The sequence below is a fragment of the Globicephala melas genome, chromosome 10, assembly GCF_963455315.2.
Source record: "Globicephala melas chromosome 10, mGloMel1.2, whole genome shotgun sequence".
NCBI classification, from domain to species: Eukaryota; Metazoa; Chordata; class Mammalia; order Artiodactyla; family Delphinidae; genus Globicephala; species Globicephala melas.
Window position 1 is genome coordinate 102,145,926 of NC_083323.1, and position 24,588 is coordinate 102,170,513.

Below are 24,588 nucleotides of genomic sequence, written 5' to 3' on the forward strand. Positions count from 1 at the left end.
TCAAAGCAGGCAGGCAGAGACGGCAAACTGAACTGGACAGAGTGCACGACGTTGGCTCAGGAACGGCCTGACCTCCACTGGCTTCGCTCTTCTTCAGATGCCCACAAAGAGAGCCGAACGTTTTAGTTGTTTGCTGAGCACCCAGGTGGTTCCCACCTGCTCAAAGGCACACGCCCTGTCTCTACCAGCTCCCCTGTTGCAAGGGCCGTCAGCACTTCTTGAAAAAGACAGATTATAAAGGGGCTCAAGGGGTACCAAGTCATTTGTAGCTTAAACATGGCTATAAAATATTGGTCCAATCTGCAGGGCACTTAAAAACTTGCCTAGATTTTATCAGGACACACATAGTAGCAGAAGCTGAGTTCACCTAAACTCCAGTCACTGCTCCCAGGGGCACTGCCCAGCGTCTGGGACACCTTCCTGCCCCAGAGCAACACCACGGGGCCTGCGTTAGTTCCGGAGCACAGGCGAAGGAGCAACTCTGCTAACCTCCCATTTGAAGCCTCAGTGGATAACTTTTCTCTTCTCCCATTTTGGAAATTCCACTACCAACTCCCTCTCCATAGTTTCTGGCCTTAGCTGATAATCTTTAGTTTTCAATATGGTGATTTCTGTGAGTTTGTAAACGGCTGCTTGAGACCTATTTGCTCTGAAGGGAAGAAACTTGTGACAGGTGAAAACAGGGCCCTGACGACTTCCTCTCCGACTGGCTACAGTGACCGTGGGCTATGACCTGTCGGGGCTGCGCAGGGCATCAGGACCACCCACATCTGTGGAACTGTGGACACACGTCACAGGCTGGTTTGGCAGGGAGTAGGGAGAGGTGATTTTAAGGAAAAACCACAATTCTTCACAAGAAGTCTGGTACCCATGAGCCCTTCCTTCTCCTGACCTTCGAGACCAGAACAAATGTGTTTTTAGATGTGGGGTGGTGGCACTCACCTCCTGACACAGGAAGAGGTTAGTGAAAGTGGGACCAATCAGGGCCTGATCCTCGTTAGGAGTTCAAATGCCCCAAAATGACCAGGACAGGGCATGTCCCTCAGGGGTTACAGGTGAGGTGGGACAGCAGTGGCAGCCACCTAGACACCTGAGCAGGGAAGAGGATGGAGGATGTGCAGTTCAGGTGGACACACGTTCAGACCTTGGGGCCTTTTCACAATTCCACGCTCTATCCAAGGAGCCCACAGCGAGGGACTACAGGAAGGCCCCACTGCCCTGGGTCATCACTTGGGTCAGTGCTAAAAGCAGCCTGTTTTGAACTCCTGTTCCCTAGACAGGGCCTGGGCCAACCCCCCAAGGTATCTGATGGATGTGGACAGGTCCCAGGACTCCAGCAATAAAAATGAGATTCTGAATAGACAGTACCGAAGCCTGGCTGACGCCGCTCACCAGACGGCACCCCTACTGGCTCACGGTCGGCCAGTGAAACTCCCCTCTGATTTGTACCAGCACCTCCGACAGGCCATAGAGAAAGGGGACTCCGAATGCAAGCAGCTGGCACATGAAAAAGGAGTCCAGAGGGTTTTGGGCCACCTGATGCCCAATTGAAGAAATGTTGCTTTGGAGGTGCTGGCTCATCCCCTTGGCCTTGTCACAGAGGCCGAGAGAGTGACGCGCCACCCAGCCAAACAAGGAAGTGAGGCTACCTGGAGTTCTCTCAGCAGGGCTGGCACTGGTGCTGGGCTGTCCGTTGGTGTCTGCAGCAGGGCTGTCCTGCAGGGGTCCCCTGGCCTCCTAGGAAAGTCCACAAGAAGAGGAAGAGTGACTGAGTGAAGCACCCACATCTCAGGAGACAATGACGCCTGGCTGCTGGTCTGCTGCCCTCACCAGGAAACCCAGAGCCGCACCAGGGCACGCTTCATGTCCCTTCCCCCACAGGCTCTCTGCAGTCCGCAGAGGCCCTCCTGGAAGCATCAGTCAACTGCACGCCCACAGGGCAACACCACAGAGCGGAGAGAATACACAGCTCACTTGGACAGACAGATGCGGGAGCTGATTACACTCACTTTTTTTTTGTAAAAAGAAGGTTCTTAGATAAGTAATTCCCAGAATATAGAAAGTTCAAGGAATTGGCTGCAGAGCATTTATTTCTAGCCAAGTCCTTTTCCAGTGTCCTCCTCTCAGGAAGGGTGAGATTTTCAAAGGCAAGAGGCTTTTTTTTTACACAGTAAGCAGAAGACAAGGTCTGACGTGGTCTTCCAAATCCAACTCAGGTGGTGCTGGAACATTACCTTACTGAAACCCAACATTAGATTAGGCTTGAAAAGATGCTCCCTCCCCATATCGGACTGTGACCATCTCTCAGGCCCTCCCACTCACAGGAAAGGCAATGCAGTGGCCATTCAGGGCCTGCTGGCCACACCCTGACCTGTCACCACACTGAAACAGCACCTGCTGCCCCCCCGCCCCCTGCGGCCGATCAACATTACCTTTCCAGACAGAGGGGCCACTGCTGGTCTCTTCCTCTGTACAGGCCCGGACAGCCGGTAACAGTAGTGTGGTTTGCAGTAGAATTTACCTGCAGGCAGCAAGGGGCAGGGGAAGAGGGTGAGCAAGTCTCTGAGATTCCCAGCTTGACCCCTGGTCTTGGCACAGTCGTCCGCTCGCCCCGGCACCGGCCTTCCCCAGGCCCAGGCTTCTTGTCCAGGGAGGCCAGGCCCTCCTCTCCCCTGTGCCCGGATGTGTGGAGGCCACGGAGCCATCACCCAATCAGGGCTTGGAGCAAAGACCGAAGCCTGCACGGCAGGGCCTGCAAACAAAGTGGCAGTGTGTGCAGAACAAAGATGTGGTCACATGAAGAGCCAGAGGAGCATTTCTGGGGAAACCAAGAATGAACACAAGCGGTGGTGGCCTGAAGGCTGCCGGGGGTGGGGCGGCACCGAACATGAGCCCGCTGGGGCCCTCGTGCCGCCCTTCTGCAAGCACCCGCGAGCCAGCGCCACCCACAGTGGGTCAGGACCAGCATTAAAAACAACGCAAAACAAACCAAAAATCCTACAGTGCACTGTGACTAAAACAAAACAGAATAAAGCCTAATAAAAAGCATCAGCATGCACTGTGGCATCCTCAGAGTCAAGGATTATCTCTCACAGCTCAGCTGTGCCCACCTGGGTTTTCTGGGTCCTAGTGTAACATGTATGTCCTATTGTGGACAGGATCAAAAGTTTGAAAAACACCAACCTTGGCTTTTCCCATGAGACTGGTAGTGGGATTCAGTCACTGAGGGTTGTTTTTTCCCGACTCTTTCTTTCCCCCGACTTCCAGCCAAGGCTTTCAAAAATTAAAGGATAGACCCTATTACAGAAACTGTTGAAACAGGAGTAATTCCACTCATCCGTCTCATCTGGAGAGAGTGGCTCCTTTGACAAATGAACTTTCCTATTCCCAAAGTTAAAGTAAGAGGACCTAACCAGAAATACAATAGAATAGATCAATGAACCTGATTTTGTTTGAAAAGATAAACAAAATTAACAAACCTTTATGAGACTAATTCAGAAAAACAGAGAGAAGACTCAAATAAATAAAATCAGAAATGATCGAAGACATTACAACTGATACCACAGAAACACAGAGGATCGTAAGAAACTGCTAAAAACAATTATATGCCAAAAAGCTGGATAATCTAGTAGAAATGAATAAATTCCTAGAAACATACAACCTATTAAATCTGAGTCTCATGAAGAAACAGAAAATCTGAACAGACCAATATTGAGTAAGGAGACTGAATCAGTAAACAAAACCCTCGCAAAACAGAAAAGCCCAGGACCAGATGGTTTCACTGGTGAACTCTACCAAACATTTAAAGAAGAATTAACAATACTTCTCAAACGCTTCCAAATAACTGAACGGGAGGGAACACTCCCAAACTCATTTTATGAGACCATCATTACCAAAGCCAGATAAGGACAGTACAAGAAAAGAAAATTACAGACCAATACCCCTGATGAATACAGATGTAAAAATTCTCAACAAAATATTAGCAAACCAAATTCAACAGCACATTAAAAGGATCATAGGGCTTCCCCGGTGGCGCAGTGGTTGAGAGTCCGCCTGCTGATGCAGGGGACACGGGTTCGTGCCCCAGTCCGGGAAGGTCCCACATGCCGTGCAGCGGCTGGGCCCGTGAGCCATGGCCGCTGAGCCTGTGCATCCGGAGCCTGTGCTCCACAACAGGAGAGGCCACAACAGTGAGAGGCCTGCGTACCGCCAAAAAAAAAAAAAAAAAAAGGATCATACAGCATTACCAAGTGGGATTTATTCCAGGAATGCAAGGATGGTTCAATAGCCATAAGTCAATAAATGGGATTCACCACATTAACAGAGAGAAAAAAAAATGATCATCTCAACCGATGCAGAAAAGCATTTGACAAAGTACAACATCCTCTCATGATAAAAAGTGCTCAAAAAACTTGGTATAGAAGCACTGTACCAACAAAATAAAGGCCATATATGACAAGCTCACAGCTAGTATCATATTCAACAGCAAAAGGTTGAAAGCTTTTCTTCTAAGATCAGGAACAAGACAAGGCTACCCACTCTCACCATTCCTATTCAATACTGGAAATCCTAGCCAGAACAATCAGGCAAGAAAAAGAAAAAAAAAGGCTTCCAAATAGATAAGGAAGAAGTAAAACTGTTTTCGTTTGTAGATGATATGATCTTATATACAGAAAATGCTAAAGACTCCACCCAAAAAAACTGCTAGAAATTTAGGAAAGTTGCAGGATACAAAATCAACATATAGAAAACAGTTGTGTTTCTATACAATAACAACGAAACATCAGAAAAAAAATGAAGAAAAAAATCCCATTCATAATAGCATCAAAAAATAAAATAAAATTCTTAGGAATAAACCTAACCGAGGAGATGAAAGACCTATACACTGAAAACTATAAGACTTTGATGAAAGAAACTGAAAACACAAATAAATGGGAAGATATCCAGTGTTCATGGATCAGAATATTGTTATAATGTTCACATTACCCAAAGCCATCTATAGATTCACTGTAATCTCTATTAAAATTTCAATGCCATTTTTCACAGAAACGCAAAAAACAATTGTAAAACTTGTATGGAACCACAAAGGATCCCAAATAACCAAAGCAATCCTGAGAAAGAAGAGCAAAGCGAGAGGCATCACACTTCCTGATTTTAAACTATATTACTAAGCTATAGTAATCAAAACAGTATGAGGACTTCCCTGGTGGTGCAGTGGTTAAGATTCTGTGTTCCCAATGCAGGGGGCCTGGGTTCGATCGCTGGTCAGGGAACTAGGTCCCGCATGCCGCAACTTAAAAAAAAAAAAAGTAATGAATTGGGAGATTGGGATTGACATATATACACTAACATGTATAAAATGGATAACTAATAAGAACCTGCTGTATAAAAAATAAATAAAATAAAATTCAAAACAAAATAAAGTTATTATAGGGACTTCCCTGGTGATCCACTGGTAAAGAATCTGCCTTCCAATTCAGGGGACACAGGTTCGATTCCTTGCTGGGGAACTAAGATCCCACAGCCGCAGGGCAACTAAGCCCGCATGCCACAACTACTGAGCCCATGTGCCCTGGAGCCTGCAGGCCACAACTAGAGAGAAGCCCACACACCACAACGAAGAGCCCATGTGCCGCGATGAAAGATCCCGCATGCTTCAATGAAGATCCTGCCTCTCGCAACTAAGACCCAATGCAGCCAAAAATAAATAAAATAAATAAAAAATAAATCTTTGAAAAAAATTGTTATTAAAAAAATATATCTTGCACACCACAAAAAAGGTCCCAAACTATGGGTTAATCTTCAAAATATATATGGAACTCATATAACCCAATAGCAAAGAACCTAACAACCTGATTAAAAAATGAGCAGGGGAACTGAAGAGTTTCCCAAAACAGACATACAAATGGCCAACATATAGATGAAAAGGGGCTCAACATCACTAGTCATAAGGGAAATGCAAATCAAAACCACAGGATATCACCACATACCAGACAGAATGCCTACTGCCAAAAAGACAAGAGGTAACAAGCGTTGGAGAGGGTGTGGAGAAAAGGGAACCCTCATGCACTGTTGGTGGGAATGTAAATTGGTGTAGCCACTATGGAGAACAGTATGGAGGTTCCTCAAAAAATTAAAAATAGAACTACCATATGATCCAGGAATTCCATTTCTGGGTACTTATCTGAAGAAAACAAAAACACTAATTATAATAAAAGATATATGCACCCCCATGTTCATAGCAGCATTATTTACAATGGCCAAGATACAAGAACAACCCAAGCTTCCATCCACGGATGGATATATATATATAATATATATATACATACACATATGTATACACAATGGAATATTATTCAGCCATGAGCAAGGAGGAAATCCTGCTATATGACAACCTGGATGGACCTTCAGGGCATTGTGTTAAGTGAAATAAGTCAGACAGAGAAAGACAAATACTGTATATCACCTACATGTGGAATCTAAAAAAGACAAACTCCGAGAAACAGAGAGTAGAATGGTGGCCAGTAGGGGTGGGGGGAGGGGAAATGAGGAGATATTGGCCAAGGAGTAGGGACTTCCAATTATAAGATTAACAAGTTTGGGGATCTAACGCACAGCATGGTGATCAAAGCAAATAATACTGCGTCATATACCTGAATGTTGCTTAAAGAGTGGGTCTTAAATGTTCTCACCACAGAAAAGAGTTAGTAACTATGTGATGGCACGGAGGTGGTAACACTGTGGTTTTAGCCTAGGTTACACTGTGGTGGTAATAACTTTACAAATAAATGTGTCAAGTCAACGGGCAGTACACATAAACCAATGTGTCAATTATATCTCAAAAAAAAAGTCAAGGAGATAAATGAATGGCATTCTTCTTCCCTTCTCCTGGTGATCCGATTACATCTCTCTCTCTCTTTTCCCCTCAAAGTAACTGACTTCTGTTCTCCTTTTACGGGTACTTCTCCCCCTCCCAACACTGCATAAATCTTTTAGAAAGAGAGTTTGTGGACTTTCATAATTTCAAATAATATTCATATAGATAGTATATTTTCTGAAATAAGAGTTTCCCACTAGCTCCTGGCACGTAATCAGAACTCAGAGAACCACACCTCCTGTCAGGGGCACTTGAGAGCAAAGGACTATCAACCCCACTGCTTATCTCTCTATAAGGGGAGTTGAGTCGTGGGTTATTTTTAGCAGCTTGGACACAATCTCCTTCTACAATCTGTAATAAACCATTTCACTTTTGCGAATTTTGGCCAAGATAAAATGTAATTAGGACAAGACAAAAGTATTGGTGCTTGGATCACACACTACTTTTTGCCTGTCTTGTGTGTCATTCTTTAAGGAACACTCTTCCCTCCTCCACATGACTCTGATGGGGCTGCCAACTACGTGGCCTGACATTACCCAGCACAGAAGTGGATAAATGACCCAGATAGGTCAATCAGAATATCCCCTTTCCCTCCAGCCCACCCCAGGACACAGTGCTCTAGGATCTGGCATGTGGCTAAGTTAGGCTAACAGATTCTTAGGGATGGGGAGAGAGAAGGGGCAGCCCTGCTATCTGCAAGAAAGATGTCAATCTTATGCATAAACTTTAATCTGATCTGGGTTTCCATTACTTTCAACCAAGAGTCTTATTTATTGTAGTATCAGAAAACTACAGCCTAACTACAAAACTACAGTTAGGTTCATTCCTTTCTTCTATTTTTCCTCCATTAATTTGCTTTTTTTTCTAGTAAAAGAATTCTAGATTTAAAAAAAAAAAAAAAGAATTCTAGATTTAAAAATACAACTCAATAGACTGACCTACCAGGGAATCCTCATTGAATTGTTACGGTATCCTAAATTAATAAAGTAAAGAGGTTTAGGTTTCAAAAACGAGTCCCATGAGCCTGACCAAAAGGTAAAAAGAAAATTCCAAACCCTTGTTGTCTCTACGAATGCAGCACAACCTGAGGGGAGGAACACACACACTGAAACCAGAGCTCAGTGCAGGCACCATCCCCGCCACTCAGTGGTACGTGACCCTCTCAGCACGCGTCTCCTCGTGTAGAGCATGAAGACCACACCGTCTCGTGGGGTGAGAGCCATCAATGAGACATCATCACATGTCCTGCACTGTAGCTGCTCGATTAATGCACCTCAAACCCCTTCCCAAACCCAACTTGGTGATACTTTTTGCGTCTTACGTTAATAACAAAAAGGGCTGATTTTCATCTAACATTTACCATGTGCCAAATACTGTAAGTGCTTTACAACTATTGACTCATTTAATCCTCAAAACCCAGTGAGGCACAGAAAGGCTAAGCCACGCTAGCGAGTCTCGGACAGGACTTGAACATCGGACGCCTGGCTCTTCACAATGGTGCCCATCTCAATCAGCAAGTATGGCCACGCTAACGTCACAAAGCAACCACAAAGCATGGTTGATCCCGTCAAGTCACTGATTTTAGATGGTCTAAGTAAATTCAGGAACCTCGACAATAAACGTAGGAATGACTGAAGATGGAACTGGAGAAAACAGACAGCTAAGAGGCGAGCCTGAGGCAGACGGGCCACAGATTCCTTCCCCCAGCAACTCCAGGTCAGAGCCGTCAGGACAGGTCAGAGCCAGAGATGTTCTGGTCAGGAGGCAGAGGAGCCCTGCCGCCTCTCCGGGGAAAGAACGTGTGGCGACAGGAGGCTGCCCCGTGAGGGTGGGAGGGGCGCACTCCAGCAGAGGACACAGCGAGCGCACGCATGTCAGTGCAACGGAGAAGCGAGCAGCTCGCAGGGGACAGGCAGAAGCAGGGGGCCGGGGGGCAAGCTGGGAGGACGCACGGAGCTCTCAGCCCCGGGGACCGCGGGTCCACCTGTGCCACAGGGGTTGTCAGGGTGAACAGTGGGAGGCCGGGAAGATCTGCTTGTCTCTTTAAGATTCCCTGGGCTGCCCTGTGGGAGCAGACACAGGGCAGTGGCGGGGGGCAGCGGGCTCGTCACTCCCGAGGGCGGCCCTTCAGACCTCCTCAGTGGACGGTGTGTGTTTTCTCTCCTCGAGAGGACAGGAAAGACGTGACAGACACACTGTTTGATTTAGAGTCCTTGTCTTAAGAGGTGGCAGCAGGCAAATAAGCTAGTCTGTGGCAACAGAAAGACTCCATCCTTTTAAAGGGGCTGAAGGGACAAGGGTAAAACCTGGACGCCTCTCTCAAGTGAGTGAGTCCCCACTGACCAGGCCGGAGTTGCCATGGGCCAGAAGCGCTAACCCCAGGACGTCTGACCTGGGGAACCTCAGAGGTCACTTATTGCTGTGTGGACCTGGACAAGTAACTTACAGCTTCTCTGAACTCAGTTTCCTGATGTGTAAAATTACAGCAATAAAGTTAGCTACCTTCCGGTGGTCATGAGGATGAAATGTCACAATATATTGTTAAGGGCCCGGCACGGGCTGGGTTAACCCCCTCTCTCCGGAGCCACAATCCCTGCCCTTTTCTCTCTCACCTGAGGCTCTTCCATTAGATTTCTGAACCTCATGAGGCTAAACCCTCAGGACCCCTAAGATTCCCTCCTTTCCCAAGTCCAGCTGTCACTGAGGAGGGCGGAGCTGAGGGAAAGGTTCACCTGCGCTGAAGTCTGGGGAGCTGGCCAGGCCCGCTGTCAGGAAGGCCGTGCCTAAGCACGTGGGCCTGCTCGTCCGGCCCCCACACCATGGTCACTCCCCCGGGCTCCGCTGCCCTCTCGCTGGGCACACCGGCTCCTCCGCCCCTCTGCTGAGCCCTCGCCCACCATGCTCCAGAGTCCACGGCAGGATGGCTAAGTAGTTCCTGACCCTCCTGAGCTTCCCGGACTCCTCCTCCTCTGTAGTTCACAAAGTTACAGTCTGCACTACGCACCATCGCCCTTGGTCACTCCCTTACGCTGCCGGATCATTCCATCAGGACGGCCCCTCTTACACCATCTATGCCCTCAGGAGAATGTGGCAAAGGTGTGGCGCACAATCTATGGGCAAAAATACTCGTGGATCGATTCGCTGGACCTGAAGGGATCTTTCTAGGCAGACCTCGCGGACAGTTAGAAACACTGCGTGGGCTCCATCTGCCAACCCCATCCGGGGAGAGCAAAGGCACTATCCAAAGACCAGGTGTGTGGGAATACTGATACCTAACAGTATAGACAATTGTCTCACCTCTTCCCTCGCTGGCTGGTGCTTTTCACTAACGTAACAAGAGGACCAGGTGCCACAACAGTAGAGTCAGCTTTTCTCAGGTCACCACTCAGCTCTTCTGGTCGCTCCTTGCTCACTAGTCGAAGAGCCTGGAGGACTGTCTCCTCACCGCAGGGGGCATCCCTCTCCCGTGTGACATCCCCTGACAGTCTCCTCAGTCAGTGCAAGGGACCTGAGGATTTATTTCCCCCTTCTGTTAATCTGGGTCTTTTCATTATTGTTGAATCAGTAAGATGGCCTCTCATAAGGTCCCTTCTGCTTCCTGTAGGAAGGGGCGTAGGAATCACTGATGTCTCCGGTGACCTTTTCCAATTAACCCCAAAGGGTTTTCAGGCGGCAGACACGCCTCTCCATCAGGCTTTGTTACCTGTCTGCATAATTCTCCACCTTCTGCCTTATCAAGGTCATTCCACTATAAAACCAACAAATATCACAAAAGGCCAGGGCTTGAACAGCACAGTAACCAGACTGAGGCCTGGGCAACATGCTCTCAATTCACCAGAGATGCTGATACGAGAGAGCACAGGTGACACTGGGCATAACTCAGGCACCTTCAGGAAGCCAAGGTCTGAGAACAGTGGCAGCGGATACAGTTTCAATGTGCTGTCACTGACCTTAGGCAAGAAATGTGGCTTCTATAAGCCTGTGATTCTTCTTCTCTAAAGCGAACACAAAAAAGACTTACTCTCCTCAGGTCCCTTTTATCTTAAGATCCCCACCGTGAGGTACGACAGCAGGTGTCTGTGAAGCCAGGGAAACGGTTTAGGTAAACGCATGCCCTTCTCATCACCATGGTCACTGAGTCATCTATGATACAGCTTGGTGACTCTGCAGAAATATTTATAAGAAAGAGTCTGGGAGAAAACACAGACTACAGGGGGGTGGATGGGAAGGCTCAGGAGAGGCAGAAAAGAGAGCATCAGTGTAAGAACGCAGCGGGGGCCCTTGAGTCTGGGTGCGGCCTCCAGCGCGGGGACTCACCGTCCTCGAGGGCGTATGCGTAGGCCGAGAGGCGCAGGGTGGTGGCGCAGTACTCGCACTTGAAGCAGCTCCGGTGGAAGAACTTGCCCTCGGCGCTCAGGCGCTCCATCACGTAGACCCGCTTCCGGCAGAAGTAGCAGGTGTCGCTGCCTCCCAAGTTCTGTGGGAACTCCTTCTTCATGGAGCCCTGGGGGTGCGGGGTGGGGGGACACGCATCAGGCGAGGCCTCCCGGCCCCTCCCCAGGGCGCACAACCCTCCCTACGCGGTTCTGCCTGGGGACGGGAGCCGCGCACCACCACAGGCCGGTGCCTCCAGTGCCCACGCAGCACTTGGCACTGCGTCTGTTCTACACGATTTCATAACAAGCAAACCAAATCCTCTTAACGGATTCTGATCTGAAGGTGTTCCCGTGGTTCTCCATGGACACAGGCCCTGGACTCTAGAGCAATCACTTTAGAGATACTGAGTATGCTGTTCACACAACATTCTAAACAACGGTTTCAGTCCTAGAAGTTCAGTTATAAAATTCAGACAACCTCAAAAAATAATTACCACATGGCACGCAGCAGCCATATATGCCACTGAGCTACTTAGAACAAAGCAGGCTTGTTTACCAGAGCTGTCTTATCTAGACAGACAGTGCCCTTAGTGTATCTTACCAGTTCCTTCTTGTCTAGAAGGGTTTTAGGCTGTTCTTTCCTTTGAAGCTGATTGGCTATCTGCTCAGCCAATGAGCTCACTCCGCCCGTGTACATCTTTATATACTTCTATTGGTTGGAGATTGTTAAACGACCAGAAAGAAGGGAAATGAGAAGGAAAAAAATAAATAAATTAAGAAGACAGGGGAAAAAAATCTTCGAAAGGTATAAAATGAATACAAGGTGCAGCAACAAACATGCCAACACAGTGCCCACGAGCAGGGGACTAGGTGTCAGTGTCCACACACCAGTGTCAGCACAGGCGGGAGCGATGGCCACAGAGACAGTGAAATTCAGGAAGGAGAACCTGGTCTCTCACGTCCCTCTGGACGAAGTGCGGGGGATGTGGAGGCGGGACGACAAGATGGATGCAAACAGAGTGAGAAGGGCCTACCACCCAGCGGCTCAGATTACACACAGAGAACCTCAAAGAACCTAAGAGAACACCTCACTTAAGGCAGCGGGCACCAGACTGAAGGCACATCCCAGGGCCTGGGAGAGGACCTGGGGAGTTATTTCCTCATTTAGAAAGAAAGTAAGGCCGACTCTCCATCTGGGTAACGGATGCCAACAGCCCAGTGTCACCGGGGATGACAGCCGTCTTCACTATGACCTCCTTCGCTCAGGGCCCCTGTCCTGTGCACCAGAGGCCCCCGGGCTTTACCAGGAAGAACCCTTCTCTGCCCGTTCTCCCCATGGAGACTTCTGTGTTCCCCTGAGCCCTGAGACCAAGCCTTCCGGACCAGCTGGGGCACTGCTGACACGGCTGCTGTGGAAGCCAGAAAGTGTTTCTAGTCCAGGAGGGGTTATATCTTTATACGTTGAAACAAGATAAAAGAAAAAAAAAATCCAACCACCTCAATCCTCTTTCTAGCAATGTTTAAAAATCAGCAGGAGAAAACTATAAATTTCAATGGCAAACCTTCCTGTGGGAGCCCAGCTTTGAGCTCGTCCTGTGCGGACGGCCCAGACACCCAGTGTGTATGACACGCCTCTCAGCAGCTGTGTGCCCGCCGGGTCTGAGGAGCCCTCACTCTAATTCCAAATCCAAAACATGCCGGGAGCAGTTGTGCTGGGGATGCCAACAACCCCATCAGGAAACGGTCTGAACACACGAAACCGTGTGTAAAAGAATCACCAGCCTGAGCAATGGCACGTCCTGGGCGGGCCAGGGACAAACCAGAGGAATGCCCTAGGGGGAAAGTGACCCGGTGTAAATACAAGCACGACAGCAGCACAAATGAGCAAACGATTCTCCAAGGTTCAGCTGGAACTGAGGAGTCAATTATATTTTCAATTTAAAATAAGGCGATTTCCAAAGGATAGTGCCATCTGCTCGTTAACTCCACAGCTTATACCCATCTGTGGTCGAGAAACACAAGTGGCTCTTAGACCTAAGCCTTCTTTGGATTAGAAACATTAGGGAAGCTTAAGCCTGGAACAGACAGGAACCCAGGCACAGCCAAGCTGAGCATCGAACAGCTGACGCCAGGGAGTAGGAAACTGCAGCAGATGAGTGGGAGCGTGGAGCAGATGCCAAGTCTGAGGCTGGGACACTGGGCAAGCCCAGGGTCCTCCCTGTTCAGCCAGGACCCTGCTCTCCCATCAGAACCAGCACTCTCAGCAAGTATAGCCCAGGGCTGCTAGTGCAAAGGCATCTGTCAACTTCAGTTCTCAGCGATGTGACAGTACTGACGAGCACACCCCTAAGAGAGGTGGAGACTCGAGTCCTATTTGTTTCTGGCATGAAAAGTAGATGGTTTTCCTCTCCCCACTCTTAAGAAACAGTCGAAATGTAGTACTCTCTGGACTTATACTGTGGCCACCACACATGCGTATCATTCTCTACAGTCTGCTACCAGCTCAAGAACAGGAAACAAACAGAAAGGACAAAAGCCCCTGCAATCTCTCTGTAAACTCGTCCACAGCTGGGTCAGTTCCATCACAGGAAACAGCAGAGCTCTTCCTTAAGAGATTACAATTCAAGAGGCACCCAGAATACTGTGTATCCACCACTCTCTTTAAGAGATTTAATTACACAATGGTTCATATTTTATAACACATTAATAGGAAGAGGTCTGGAGTTAAAAAAAGCTAATGGCTACAAAGTGCTTTCTCATTATTTGATACAGTTGGACTATAATGAAAATGGGTTGACTGGGACAGAATTTGCTGCAGTGAAGCTAGCAGCCTCCTTAACTCAGGTGGACGCCTACCGACCTCACATGCATGACGGACACACACAACTGGATTCCTAAGGAGACAGGCTGCCGTTCGTGTGGGTGAAGAAAGTGCAGGCTGAAGAGGACGAGCCTAGCCAAGCCCTGGGCCCCGCTACCTGTCGGAGGAAGTCAGAGGAGGGAGAGGCAGGGCGGCTGGCGGAGCGGAGGCTTAGAGAAAGCTCCCACTGGTCGACAAAAAATCGACGAGAAGGCTCAGGCTCTGGCTATAAAATACAAGACGGAGAAAAAAAATCAAAGGAAACGTTAAGTTAAAAGTTACACGCTGACCTGAACACAAGGAACACAGATCCTTTATCTGGATGACAAATGCAGTAAAGAAACGCTCTTAGTTCCAGAAGCATCAGTGGCTCATTCCAGGCTCCCACTGTGCCTCACACTCACAGCCACACCCGCACTGGAACACGGCCCCCCAGGAAACCTTGTCTGCACCCCTGCTCTCAAGTGCACAGTGCTGCCAGCCAGCAGGCAGCGTCCTATTCACACGTCCTGTGTGCCCTGCAGAGCCCCTCACGGCCTGGGCTGGAATTTCTCTTGAGCACAAGGAGATTCCACCGGCTCGTCACTCTGCTGGCCTTAAGAGGAGCAGACAGGAGACGACAGCTCTGGAGCAAAGCTCGCTTTCTCCATAAAAGCCAGGAAAGGGGCCCCTCCTCCTCCTCCTGGTGGGGCTCAGATACAGAGCTTGCCCCGGAGCTGGCCCCAACCCTCTGCAGACTGCATGCAGCACGTGGAGCAAAAGTGGGCCCAGCAGCCAGGCACTGTCCGGTCCCCAAGCCAGGAGGGGCTGCGAGCTTGGCGAGCAGTAACCGCTTCGCTGCCTGCAGGTTCGGGCTGAGATACCTGCGGGCCGCAGGGAAGAAGCACCCCTCGGCCTTCAGCTCGCACTAACTTCAAAGCTTCAGGCGTGTCACGGGTGATGGGGGGTGTCACCAGCCTCTGCTCCAGAGGCTCAGAGAGAAACTCCCTGGACGGCAGCGAGCAGGCAAGCGCACAGCTGGACTGGTGGGCGGTAGAGGGAGAGTCCGGGAAGGAACAAAAACAGTGACCCCCCAGGAGTACCTGGATTGGAACCCTGCACCGAAGACCCTGGAGACCAGCCCACCGGGGAAATGAAGGAAAACTCCCGCCAACCCTGCTGCTTCCTGAGCTCCAAATCCCACCTGTCCTCGGTGCCCTGCAGCCCCAACTTCTACCAGCTTCCCCATTCAATCTCTCTTTCCTCCACCTACTTCCCTCCGCTCCCCACTGAGACCCTGTTTCATCCAAGACCATCAGCACCTCCTCAGATAGGCATTCCCCAAAACGGAGGGCATTGCCCTGTGCAGTCAAAGTGCCTAGCTTTCTTCTTGACAGGAACCAGCCTGGGAAGAAGGAAGAAAGGCTGGGCACAGGCAGTGAAGCTGTGGGTGACACGGGTGACATGGAAAGGCCCCCCTCCCCCACCCGGGCCTGCTTCCCGCCTGGCAACTGGTAGGAAGACAGTGCTACCACTACTTTCCTAATGGGTCCAGGAGGGAACCAGACTTACTGCTCAGCCACGAGGGCATTTCTCAGAGAGCAAAGGCAGAGGGGGAGGCAAAACTAAGAGGAGAGGGCCCATGCGAAATGAACAGTTAGAGATGATTCTTCATTCTGGCTGCAGAGCTACACCCACTCAGGCCTCCATTTAAGGGTAACAATAACAACCAAAAAAGTTTCATAGTCAGCAGGTTTTGAGATGAGCATCTCTGCAACTCATCAGATCATACGATGGCCACGTGTGCTCAGGCACCTCCCTACTAGCGTCTCGAACAGATACCACTTTTCACTATGGACCCTGTCTTGTCATCACCTTCCTTCCCCGCCCCGTCCTCTTCACACCTGAAGAATCCCCATGCTCTGAGAGCTTCGGCTTTCTCAGCATTTCTGCGTCAGGATCCTGGAAGTAGCCAAGCAAGCGCCTCCTGCTTACTGACCTCGACCCTTCCCCAGAAGCCAAAGGTGCATATCTGGGAGTGGGAAGGGGGCGCAGGGAGGGGAAGAGGCCGCTCACAGGGCACAAACTCTCAGGGTTCCTATCTGGTCTGGCGCTGAGTGGATGGATGTTCCACCGTGAATGCTATTTGCAAGGGTCATCACTGTAAGCGAGAAGAGTCCCGGCTCTCGGCTGGGTGACCAGAGTGTGGAAAAAGCAAGGAGAGGGGCCATGCCTGCGCCCCCACCCCAGCGTGCCGCATCTGTGTGGCTGCCAGCCCCCCATGCCACAGTCGTGCTTTTACCCTCTCGTGGTGGGGACTCTGCTTGCCACGGCTGTCAGCATCAAGAGCGCTGTACGTCTGTTGGCAACAAAATAGAAACTTAAGCTCCATCCAAATGCTCTATCTGGACCTACTAAGTGACAGCCCCAGAAAGTGAGAGCTCATTTCAACACATAACCTGTTGTCTACTGGTCCCCAACCCCAAGTAACCACAGTCCCGTCTACATCAAATCCTGTGACCCAAGGGCAGCTCTGCAGAGCTGTTCTCCCACCTGGCCTCCAACGAGGTCAGCTACGTGGATAAATAAGGAACTACGGTTAGTACACAGGTGGAACAAACATATTTCTTTCACACAGCGGCACGTGATCAGAGGCATTCAACGGAAGGCTAACAGGAGAGGCAGGTTAGGAGGGTGAAGCTTCCACACCAAGGCATTAGAGGCGACAACAGCCCACGGGAGACTCCAAGAGCGCACAGCACTAAGGGGCGAGGGGAGCACAGAAGCTGCACCCAAGAGGCTGGGGACCGTGACCCAGGCCCACGCCGCCTCCGCTGCCCTGAGGAAACCACTAACACAGTGACGTGGGGTTGGGCCGTCTAGGCCCCTAGTCACTCTCTGGATAGCCCAGCACTCACCGTATGGCCCTGCCCTGCTGCAAGAACTGACCCGGAGCTCCCGACGTGGCCACTCTGTTGTCCAGAGCCCGTGAGCGCGCAGTGTCCGCGGGCAGGACGAGGCCGGGGCTCGGGCTCCAGAGTCACACCACTTGGGTTCAGCTCCTAGCTCTCTGCTCACTGTGTGACTTCGCACAACTACCTGGCCCCCCTAGCCTGCACCACGGTCTCCTCATCTGTAAAAGGTGAGGATAACAGGACCTGCCTCGTAGGCTTATTGTGAGAACAGACCAAGATGACACAGGAAAAGCACTGAGAACACTGCCTGAGTCAGAGGAAATGCCCCACATTGGTTCTTGGGCAGAGACAGGGCCCAGGGTGGTCACTACCCTACAAGGGTTCAGCGTCCAGACCCAGGGACATAGGCTGGGCCCCTGCATATCAGACACATTATGGGATCACCTTCTAAATAGGCTACCATAGCTGAGAAAATGTCTTTCCATAGATCCTACCTTCAAAATCAGTGTTTTACTTTATAGGGACATACAACACAAGTGAAAAAAGCCGTTCTATAAACGCACTTCATACGAGCCTGCTGGCCGCAAAGCACGTGGGGTTAACTCGCCTTGAAGCACTTCTCCAGTGGTCTGCCTGGACAGTGAGTGGGGCGGACGGAAAGGGCAGCTGTTTGTTGGCAAAAGCTGGATAAGCAAGAGGCAGGGCTCTCAAAATCAGAAGGAGCCAAACTCACAGAGTGGAGCCCTATAAAAAGCTTCCCAACATTCACCTTAACAGTATCTCCTTGGGCAGCACGACAAAAATGGCTGATTTCAATGGGGTTACATAAAAATGCTCTCCAGGGCTTTTGGACCTCGCATCCGTGTCAAGTACAGTTTAAATTTTAGTTTGTGGCTGCACAGTTGTAGTCCTGTGATGCGGGACTAGATTAAACTACCCAGGGTTTGAACGGACGATGTGCTATCCTGAGGCCCACCAGCAAAGGTCGTTTCACCAGTAAGTCATCACTGAAATGAGGGGATCCTGACTTGGTCTCTCCCCTGGCCACCCACACAGGCAGGCAGGCACACAGGACAGCGGAGCATGCAGAGGGGGTCACCTGCTGGTCGCCACGTGCCCGACAGGGAGGCGGAGTAGGGGGAGGAGAGAGAGTGATCACTTTTTTGGGGCAGGTCCGAGAATGCTCCTTTTCCTGTCGCTTTTACGCCAATAGACACAAACAGAGAGAACACAGGTGAAATGGTGGCCACGTTGAGGCTGGGTCTGGAAGGACTGAAGGCATTTGCCAAAAGCATCCCAGAGGCCCTTCCCCACCCATCCATCCTCAGCACAAACTGGCGTGTTCAGGCAGGGGCCTGTCCCGCCTGTCGTGGCCTCGGGGCAGAGGTGCTCTGTCTGCAGATCCCAGAGTCATCTCTGCAGCCACTGCGGGGTCAGGACTTGCACAGCAGCACTTTCTAAATGCCAGGGACCAGGGCATATTCTTCTCTGCTGGCTTATCAGGGAGGCTGGGGGGTAAAAGGGGCTCAGTTACAAGTAGAGAGAAGGGCACACAGACTCCCGTTACGGGGGGAGCGTGGCGACTGCTGCCCACAGCAGGGGCGCCCGGGCACCTGCAGCAGCAGACCAGCACCTCCTGGGCCACCCACGCCCACGTCCTGCCACTGCTTCCCCCTGCTCAGTCCCCTCACTCACACGCGGAAGGTTCTGGGAGACGACCACAGAAATACAAGAACGAACAGGAAACAGGGTATAAAATTAACACCTTTCGCTAACTGACACCACACAATGTCTGTGGATCACTTTCCCACGGTGTCCGCTTCCTGTGAACCTGTCTCTGATTGACAGAACCCTGCAGTGCTAAAGGAACCACCAGATTCCCGAGTCAGAGGAAGCCTCAGGTTCCTCACGTCCAGAGCTACCGTGTGAGGCGGCTCCCAGCAAAGCCTGGAGGGGAAGAGGCCACAGAACCCACTCCTCTGTCTGTTCCCACACCACTGACCATCTACAGCCAAACCAAGGCTGCTTAACCGCAGAATTCGCCTGCAGGACCCATTTCTGAGATCAGAAGGGGATGAGGTGGGGAGGGAAGAGCCGGGTGACGCCACAGGAAGGTGACGAGAAGCGAGCATCCCCACACTCTTCCTCACCACTGTGCTCGCCACACCCGCCTGCCTCAGTTGGAGCCGCTTCCAGGGGAACAGCAAGTGAGTCACAGGAAGGCACGCCGTCAGCCCCCAGGGCGCACCCCTGGACTTCCTGTGCCCCTGGACTGGTGCGTCAACTGGCGTGGCCCTCCAGTGCTCTGTCTTTCAGGGGATAAATGGGCAAAGCAAGGCTCATAACGCCATCCCTGACTTAGCACTGGGGATAAGTCGTTTGTGAACACATCTCAGGAGGACGTGAGAGCTGTGTGACACGGGTCCTCTCACAGCCCAGCACATTACAATTCCGCTCTACACATAGGATCTAACGGGGTCCAGCTACCCGGCTGCTGCTCCTGACCGGCATCTCCTGTACCCCTTCCCCAGACCAGGCTTCACTTTAAGGGTCTGTTCGGCCTGGAGAGCCTGGCGGTACATACTCAACGCCACCAACCGTGATCACAAATCACCTGGGTGCATCAGGCAGCACCCGCACAGGCTGGAGGCTCCCAGCCGCTGCAGCAACAGGAGAAGCAGGGCTCTGGGCACCCCTGCAGCCCAGCACCCAGCGGAAGCCAAGCCCATCTTCCACGGGACGGAGGCAGCAGTGGCGGTCGAGCCAGCCCCTCGGGTCCCTGACCCGGGCTTCCTGGGATGCCCACCCAGAGCCACTCCAGGACGTGCCACTCAGAGTCACCTCTTCACCCACCAACTGTGCTTCCCTGTCTCAGTCCACCTCCGTGACTAGTGTAAGAACCTGGGAATGTAGTGCAGAGTTCACCTTCCCCTTTAGTAATACTCAATTCAAGACTGACCTTCAAATCATAACTTCCACCTAGACTTCAAAGGTCTACCCTAGGCAAAGGGTAAGTAAGGAAAATAGAAGTGAATTTCTAATGAGTTTTCCTCAGAAGACCTCCCCTCCCCAAGCATGGGGAGAGAGGCAGCTTGGCTTCATGGTGACTTTGGACGCTGCTCCCAAGCTTCCACCTCAGCCTCACGGGCCCTGCCTTAACGTGCATATTATCAAAAGAAAAGTCAGAAAGAAACATTCTGCCCTAAGTGTAATTCAACTCAAATCTAACTCACCACTCCCCAGCACCTCCCAGCACAGGAGGGAATCAGGGTCAGCCCCTCTGACTGCTCAGAACCCCAGTCCTCAGCGATTCCAAACCAAGAGACAGCAAACCCAGGCCGCACTCAGGGCTGTGACATGGGGGGAACAGAGCAGAGGCCTCCCATCACTCTGGCGGGCTTCCTGTTCCCCGCCAGGCGCCAGTCCCTCTTTCTTTCCGCCCCACTCTATACTACGTAGGAGAAGCAGCTTTACAGGAGATCTTGCAGAAACTTTAGTGAAAATTTCCAAAAAGAGTATTTTAAATGTGGACAAAACACTGAGAAAACGCCCATGATCATCTCTGTCCATGATCTGAAACAAGGAAAAAACCAGTTTGAGACTATTTCTTGGGTAACATTTTCCTGTTTAACACGAGAAGACCACTGCCCCGAGCCCCAAGCTCTAGAAACTCGGGATTGTCCTCCAGGGGTCACGCGGATGCATTTCAGCCAAAGGTCAACTTGGGACAAAGGTTATAACAGCAAAACCCCAAAGGCTAAGTACCTGAACACAGGTACCACATAACTTCAGCTAGTTTCAACACCAATATAACAGCCCACCCTTTTCACGGGTTTCCCAAATCCCAAGGAGTTAAACAAGTCATGCAATACTATCAGTAGTGTCTGTTAAACCTTCCCCCAGAGTCGCCACTCAAATGAGCACAGAGATCCCTACCCCGTGACCTAGGGCTCTACAGTGCAGGCCCCACCCGGCTGGCTCGGAGGAGGAGCAGGTGGGAAGGCCCAGCACCCATTCTGGTCCCTGGGCAGTTCCTTTACCTGTTTCCACTGGGGGGCGGGAGCAGGGCGACCCTGCTCAGGCAGGCAGCAGGACGGCTGGCTGAGCCCACGCTCTTGTGTCGGCTGTGACACACAGGCCAAGTATTGGATAGGGGACAGGACACGGAGACAAAAAAAAAAAAAAAAAGCATTAAGGTAGCAGACACAAAAATGGTTCTCCCGGAGGATAGACACTCATCTAAGAACTGAAGGAGGGTGCACAGAATTAGTTCTAGGAAGTTACACTTACAAAGGAAAATCCTCCCTCCCCAACTCGGGCGAAGCCAAATGCAAAAGAAAAGACAAACAGAAACTGTAATTCTGATTATCCTTTTCCCAAGCTCAATGCTCTGAGCCTAAACCACTAATTCTGGCTTGGAAAATGAATCTTTCCACTCAAAATGAGTGGGGACACACTTCCTCTAGTGGAGAGCACCCCAGCCTTGCTGAGGAGGATGGAACCTGGGCTGCTACGGCCGCCCGGCAGCCTCACACGTTCACAATCGAGCCTGCACGCTCTCTGTGGGCCTCGGCACGAACGCCTGGAGCGTGAGGATCTAACCAAGCACTAGACGTGGGAAGAAGTCAGTGATGGGGTCGGCCTGGTCCCTGGTCCACAGGAACAAGGGCTGGCGCACGTGGCGAAGATGAAGAGGTGCTCCCCGCACACGGAGTTTTAGAAGAAATGTTCATTGTGGATCTCACAATGCCTGTACCTCCTCTTGTGAGAAGCCTTAGTGACTTTTAGACAAGCAAGAGGAGAGACGAGACCTAACAGACATGGCAGTCCAGCCCTCGGCAGGACTTGGGGAGTGAGGGCAGTCCACGGAGAACCTTTACAGTGCTCACACTCGTGACCTAGTTCAAGGACAGTTAGGAAAACCATGTGCAACACACAAGAGTGTCTACCTCTCTGCCCTTCATCAAAGATGAGAAACAACTAAACATCCAGCACCAGAGGAAGAGTTAAGAAAAGCATGGAGCACACACTTTGGAAGAGGCTTATAGAGTTTGGAACATGGAAATACACCCAAAGTTACATGAAGAAAGCACAACAGGAAAGTGTACGTTAAGAATGACCTCAACCATGAAAACAAGAATGCACTAAAAAAAGACCAGAAAGAAACATAGCAAAATATTAACAGAATTATAGGGGCCTTAATTACACTTTCCAGTATTTTCCTCAATAAGCAGGTACCTCTTATATTACTTACGTATGCATGTACGTGAACACACACCTACGTACACAGACCTGGACACCCCATTTTAAAGATCCTCAGGTGGGCCTGGCTGGTAAGGACAGGAACCCTCGTCCCTGCCCCACGCAGACGCCAGTCTCGAGCCCTGAGCCCTCAGGACCGGGAAGTTCCCCGTCTCACTCACTAACCCCCCTTTCCTCTGTGGCCAGCCCAGGTCCGGGCGGGCGAGGTGTGAGCCGGGCTTACCTGTCTCCTCACGCCCGTGGACTGTGCGGGCGCGTTCTCCTCAAACTTGGCCAGCAGCTGGGTCGCCATGTACTTCACCTTGTTCTGGTTGCCAAGGGCCACATCCACCCTCCGGTCGCTCAGTGTGCTCACCAGCGTAGGCCTTCCTCCTCTGTAGCCCCGGGGTGCGTCCTCCTGGTGAACAGGGGTATCAAGAGCCAGCCTCGGTTAGAGGAGCCCCTGCCCACACCCCAGGGCCTGGCACAGCGGCTGGTCCCTGCTTTAGGTCGAGCTCAGTGGCTCTCCTCAAGGTTCAAATCTCAAGATGGCCTCGGGCCCAGGGGCAGTATGAAGAGGTACTCGGGCTCTTGCTGGTGTGGTCACATTCCAGGAAAGCTGCTGCCCTTCGCCACATATGGGATTCCAAAGAGACAGGAAGGCCCAGAGCACATGTGTGCATTCCCTGGATGCTCTCCAAAAAATTACACAAAGGCAAAAGGCCACAGAAAGCATCTGTGCACAACAATTCTCACAAAGAGTGAACTGAAAAGATCTAGCAATACCGATTTGGGAATTAAGCGTTTCAGCCAAGGAGGGCAATTCAGTACAATCTTTCTGGCAAATTCCAGATATTTCTCACCTCTTCCGACTGGCTGGTCTTTCTCCTCTTCCCAGCACCATCCAAGTCCTTTTCCTTTTTGTCCTGCACCAAGAGCAAAGGGAAACCGCATTCCTCTAGTCACTGCACTGTACCATTAGTTCTGCAGCTGGAGGAAAAACCCTTCCACTTACCTTGGGAGAGCGCTTCCGAGAAATGGTCTGCCCCAGCTTGCTCAGGAAGGAGATAGGGGATTTAGTGCTGGCTACCAGGACGGCCCTCTCCTCAGCATTCAGGTCCAAGGCGTCTGTGGGCAGAAACCAGCAGTGTCCAAGGACAGCCCTGAGGGTGCCTCCTTGCAGGAGGCTCTCGGAACCTCAGGAAGCTCTGAGGGTTTGTGCACTCTGAACCCCACAGAGAAAATGCACACGGAGCCCTGGACGCTGGGCCTTCTCTTCTCCATCCATACAAACAAAACCAACGCTTGCCCCAATCCACTTCAGTCACAAGAACCTCCACTTTTGCTTTTCAGACGCTGCAATCTGCTTGCTGATTACAACAGAGTGCCGAAGCCTCACTTCAAGATGAAAAGTTCAGGTCGGGAGAGAAAGGGAGGGGCATCGGCGGGGAGGAGACGGGACTCGGGTCATGGGTTCAGGGTGTGCTTGTTGATGTCAGAGTTGTGCATGTCTGTTGTAAGAACTGCATCTCTAATGAGAGAAAGCCACAGATGTCTACAAGTACATGGGCCAGAAGCACTGGAGAATGGTACCTAACCTCTGTGGGTTCCAATGTTTTATTAGTAACAATAGTAATGTTGAAATAATAATTGAAACTAATAATACATTGCTAACATTTGTTTAAGTGCTTCCATTCGCCAAACACTCTTCTTAGCGTACTACAATCTAGCCATGTACATATTATCCCCACTTTACAGATGGGGAAACTGAGGCACAGGGAAGTTTAGTGACTTTAGGTGGAGGCAATGGGATGTAAACCAGGTCAGGTACCATGGTCAACACTTGTAAGCATCATGATGCTTACTCAGTCTGTTTTCTGACAGCCTGAGGGCCAAGGGAAGATTTTTGGAAACACTAAAAGGTAGGAGAAGAAAGAGAAGACAGAGAAGGAACAGTTAACAGAAGAAAGAGAACAAAGCAAGTATAGTCCGGGATCACAGAAGCCAAGAGGAAGAGAGAATTTCAAGAGAAAGGACGTCATTCCAAGGGCTGAACAACGCAGAACAGCTGGGTACCTGAGAGGTGAGAGAGGAGGGAAGAACATGCATCTGGTGATTCTTCACGACCACGGACAACAGTTTTGGCCGGGTTGCAAAGGGTCACAAAGATTAGGCAGTGAGGAAGTCCAGGCCACAGCAAAAGCACCTTTTCAAAAAGTCTGGTTCTGAGAGAAAGGGAACAAGGGTGGTGGAGTCAAGGACAAGGTTCTAGACGGGAATGCTCATGGCCTCCACAACTGCAGGTTTGCTGAGCAAGACCCGGGTCAGAACGACGGGCTG

General features: G+C 50.7%; 1 protein-coding gene across 29 annotated transcripts in view; it reads right to left on the reverse strand.

The window, feature by feature from the left end:
* Positions 1 to 24,588, reverse strand: part of MICAL3 (microtubule associated monooxygenase, calponin and LIM domain containing 3) — a 193,529-nt gene that overhangs the window by 59,513 nt on the left and 109,428 nt on the right. For 20 of the 29 annotated variants that reach the window (XM_060306674.1, XM_060306679.1, XM_060306670.1 and 17 more), the window contains 10 exons: positions 23,264 to 23,376; positions 23,112 to 23,174; positions 22,493 to 22,666; positions 21,048 to 21,131; positions 18,107 to 18,205; positions 16,395 to 16,451; positions 14,232 to 14,339; positions 11,195 to 11,381; positions 2,433 to 2,521; positions 1,650 to 1,737 (listed from right to left, as the gene is read on the reverse strand). In XM_060306674.1, the coding sequence (XP_060162657.1) occupies positions 1,650 to 1,737; positions 2,433 to 2,521; positions 11,195 to 11,381; positions 14,232 to 14,339; positions 16,395 to 16,451; positions 18,107 to 18,205; positions 21,048 to 21,131; positions 22,493 to 22,666; positions 23,112 to 23,174; positions 23,264 to 23,376 (1,062 nt within the window). The other 9 variants (XM_060306693.2, XM_060306692.2, XM_060306696.1 and 6 more) reach the window with 8 other exon arrangements.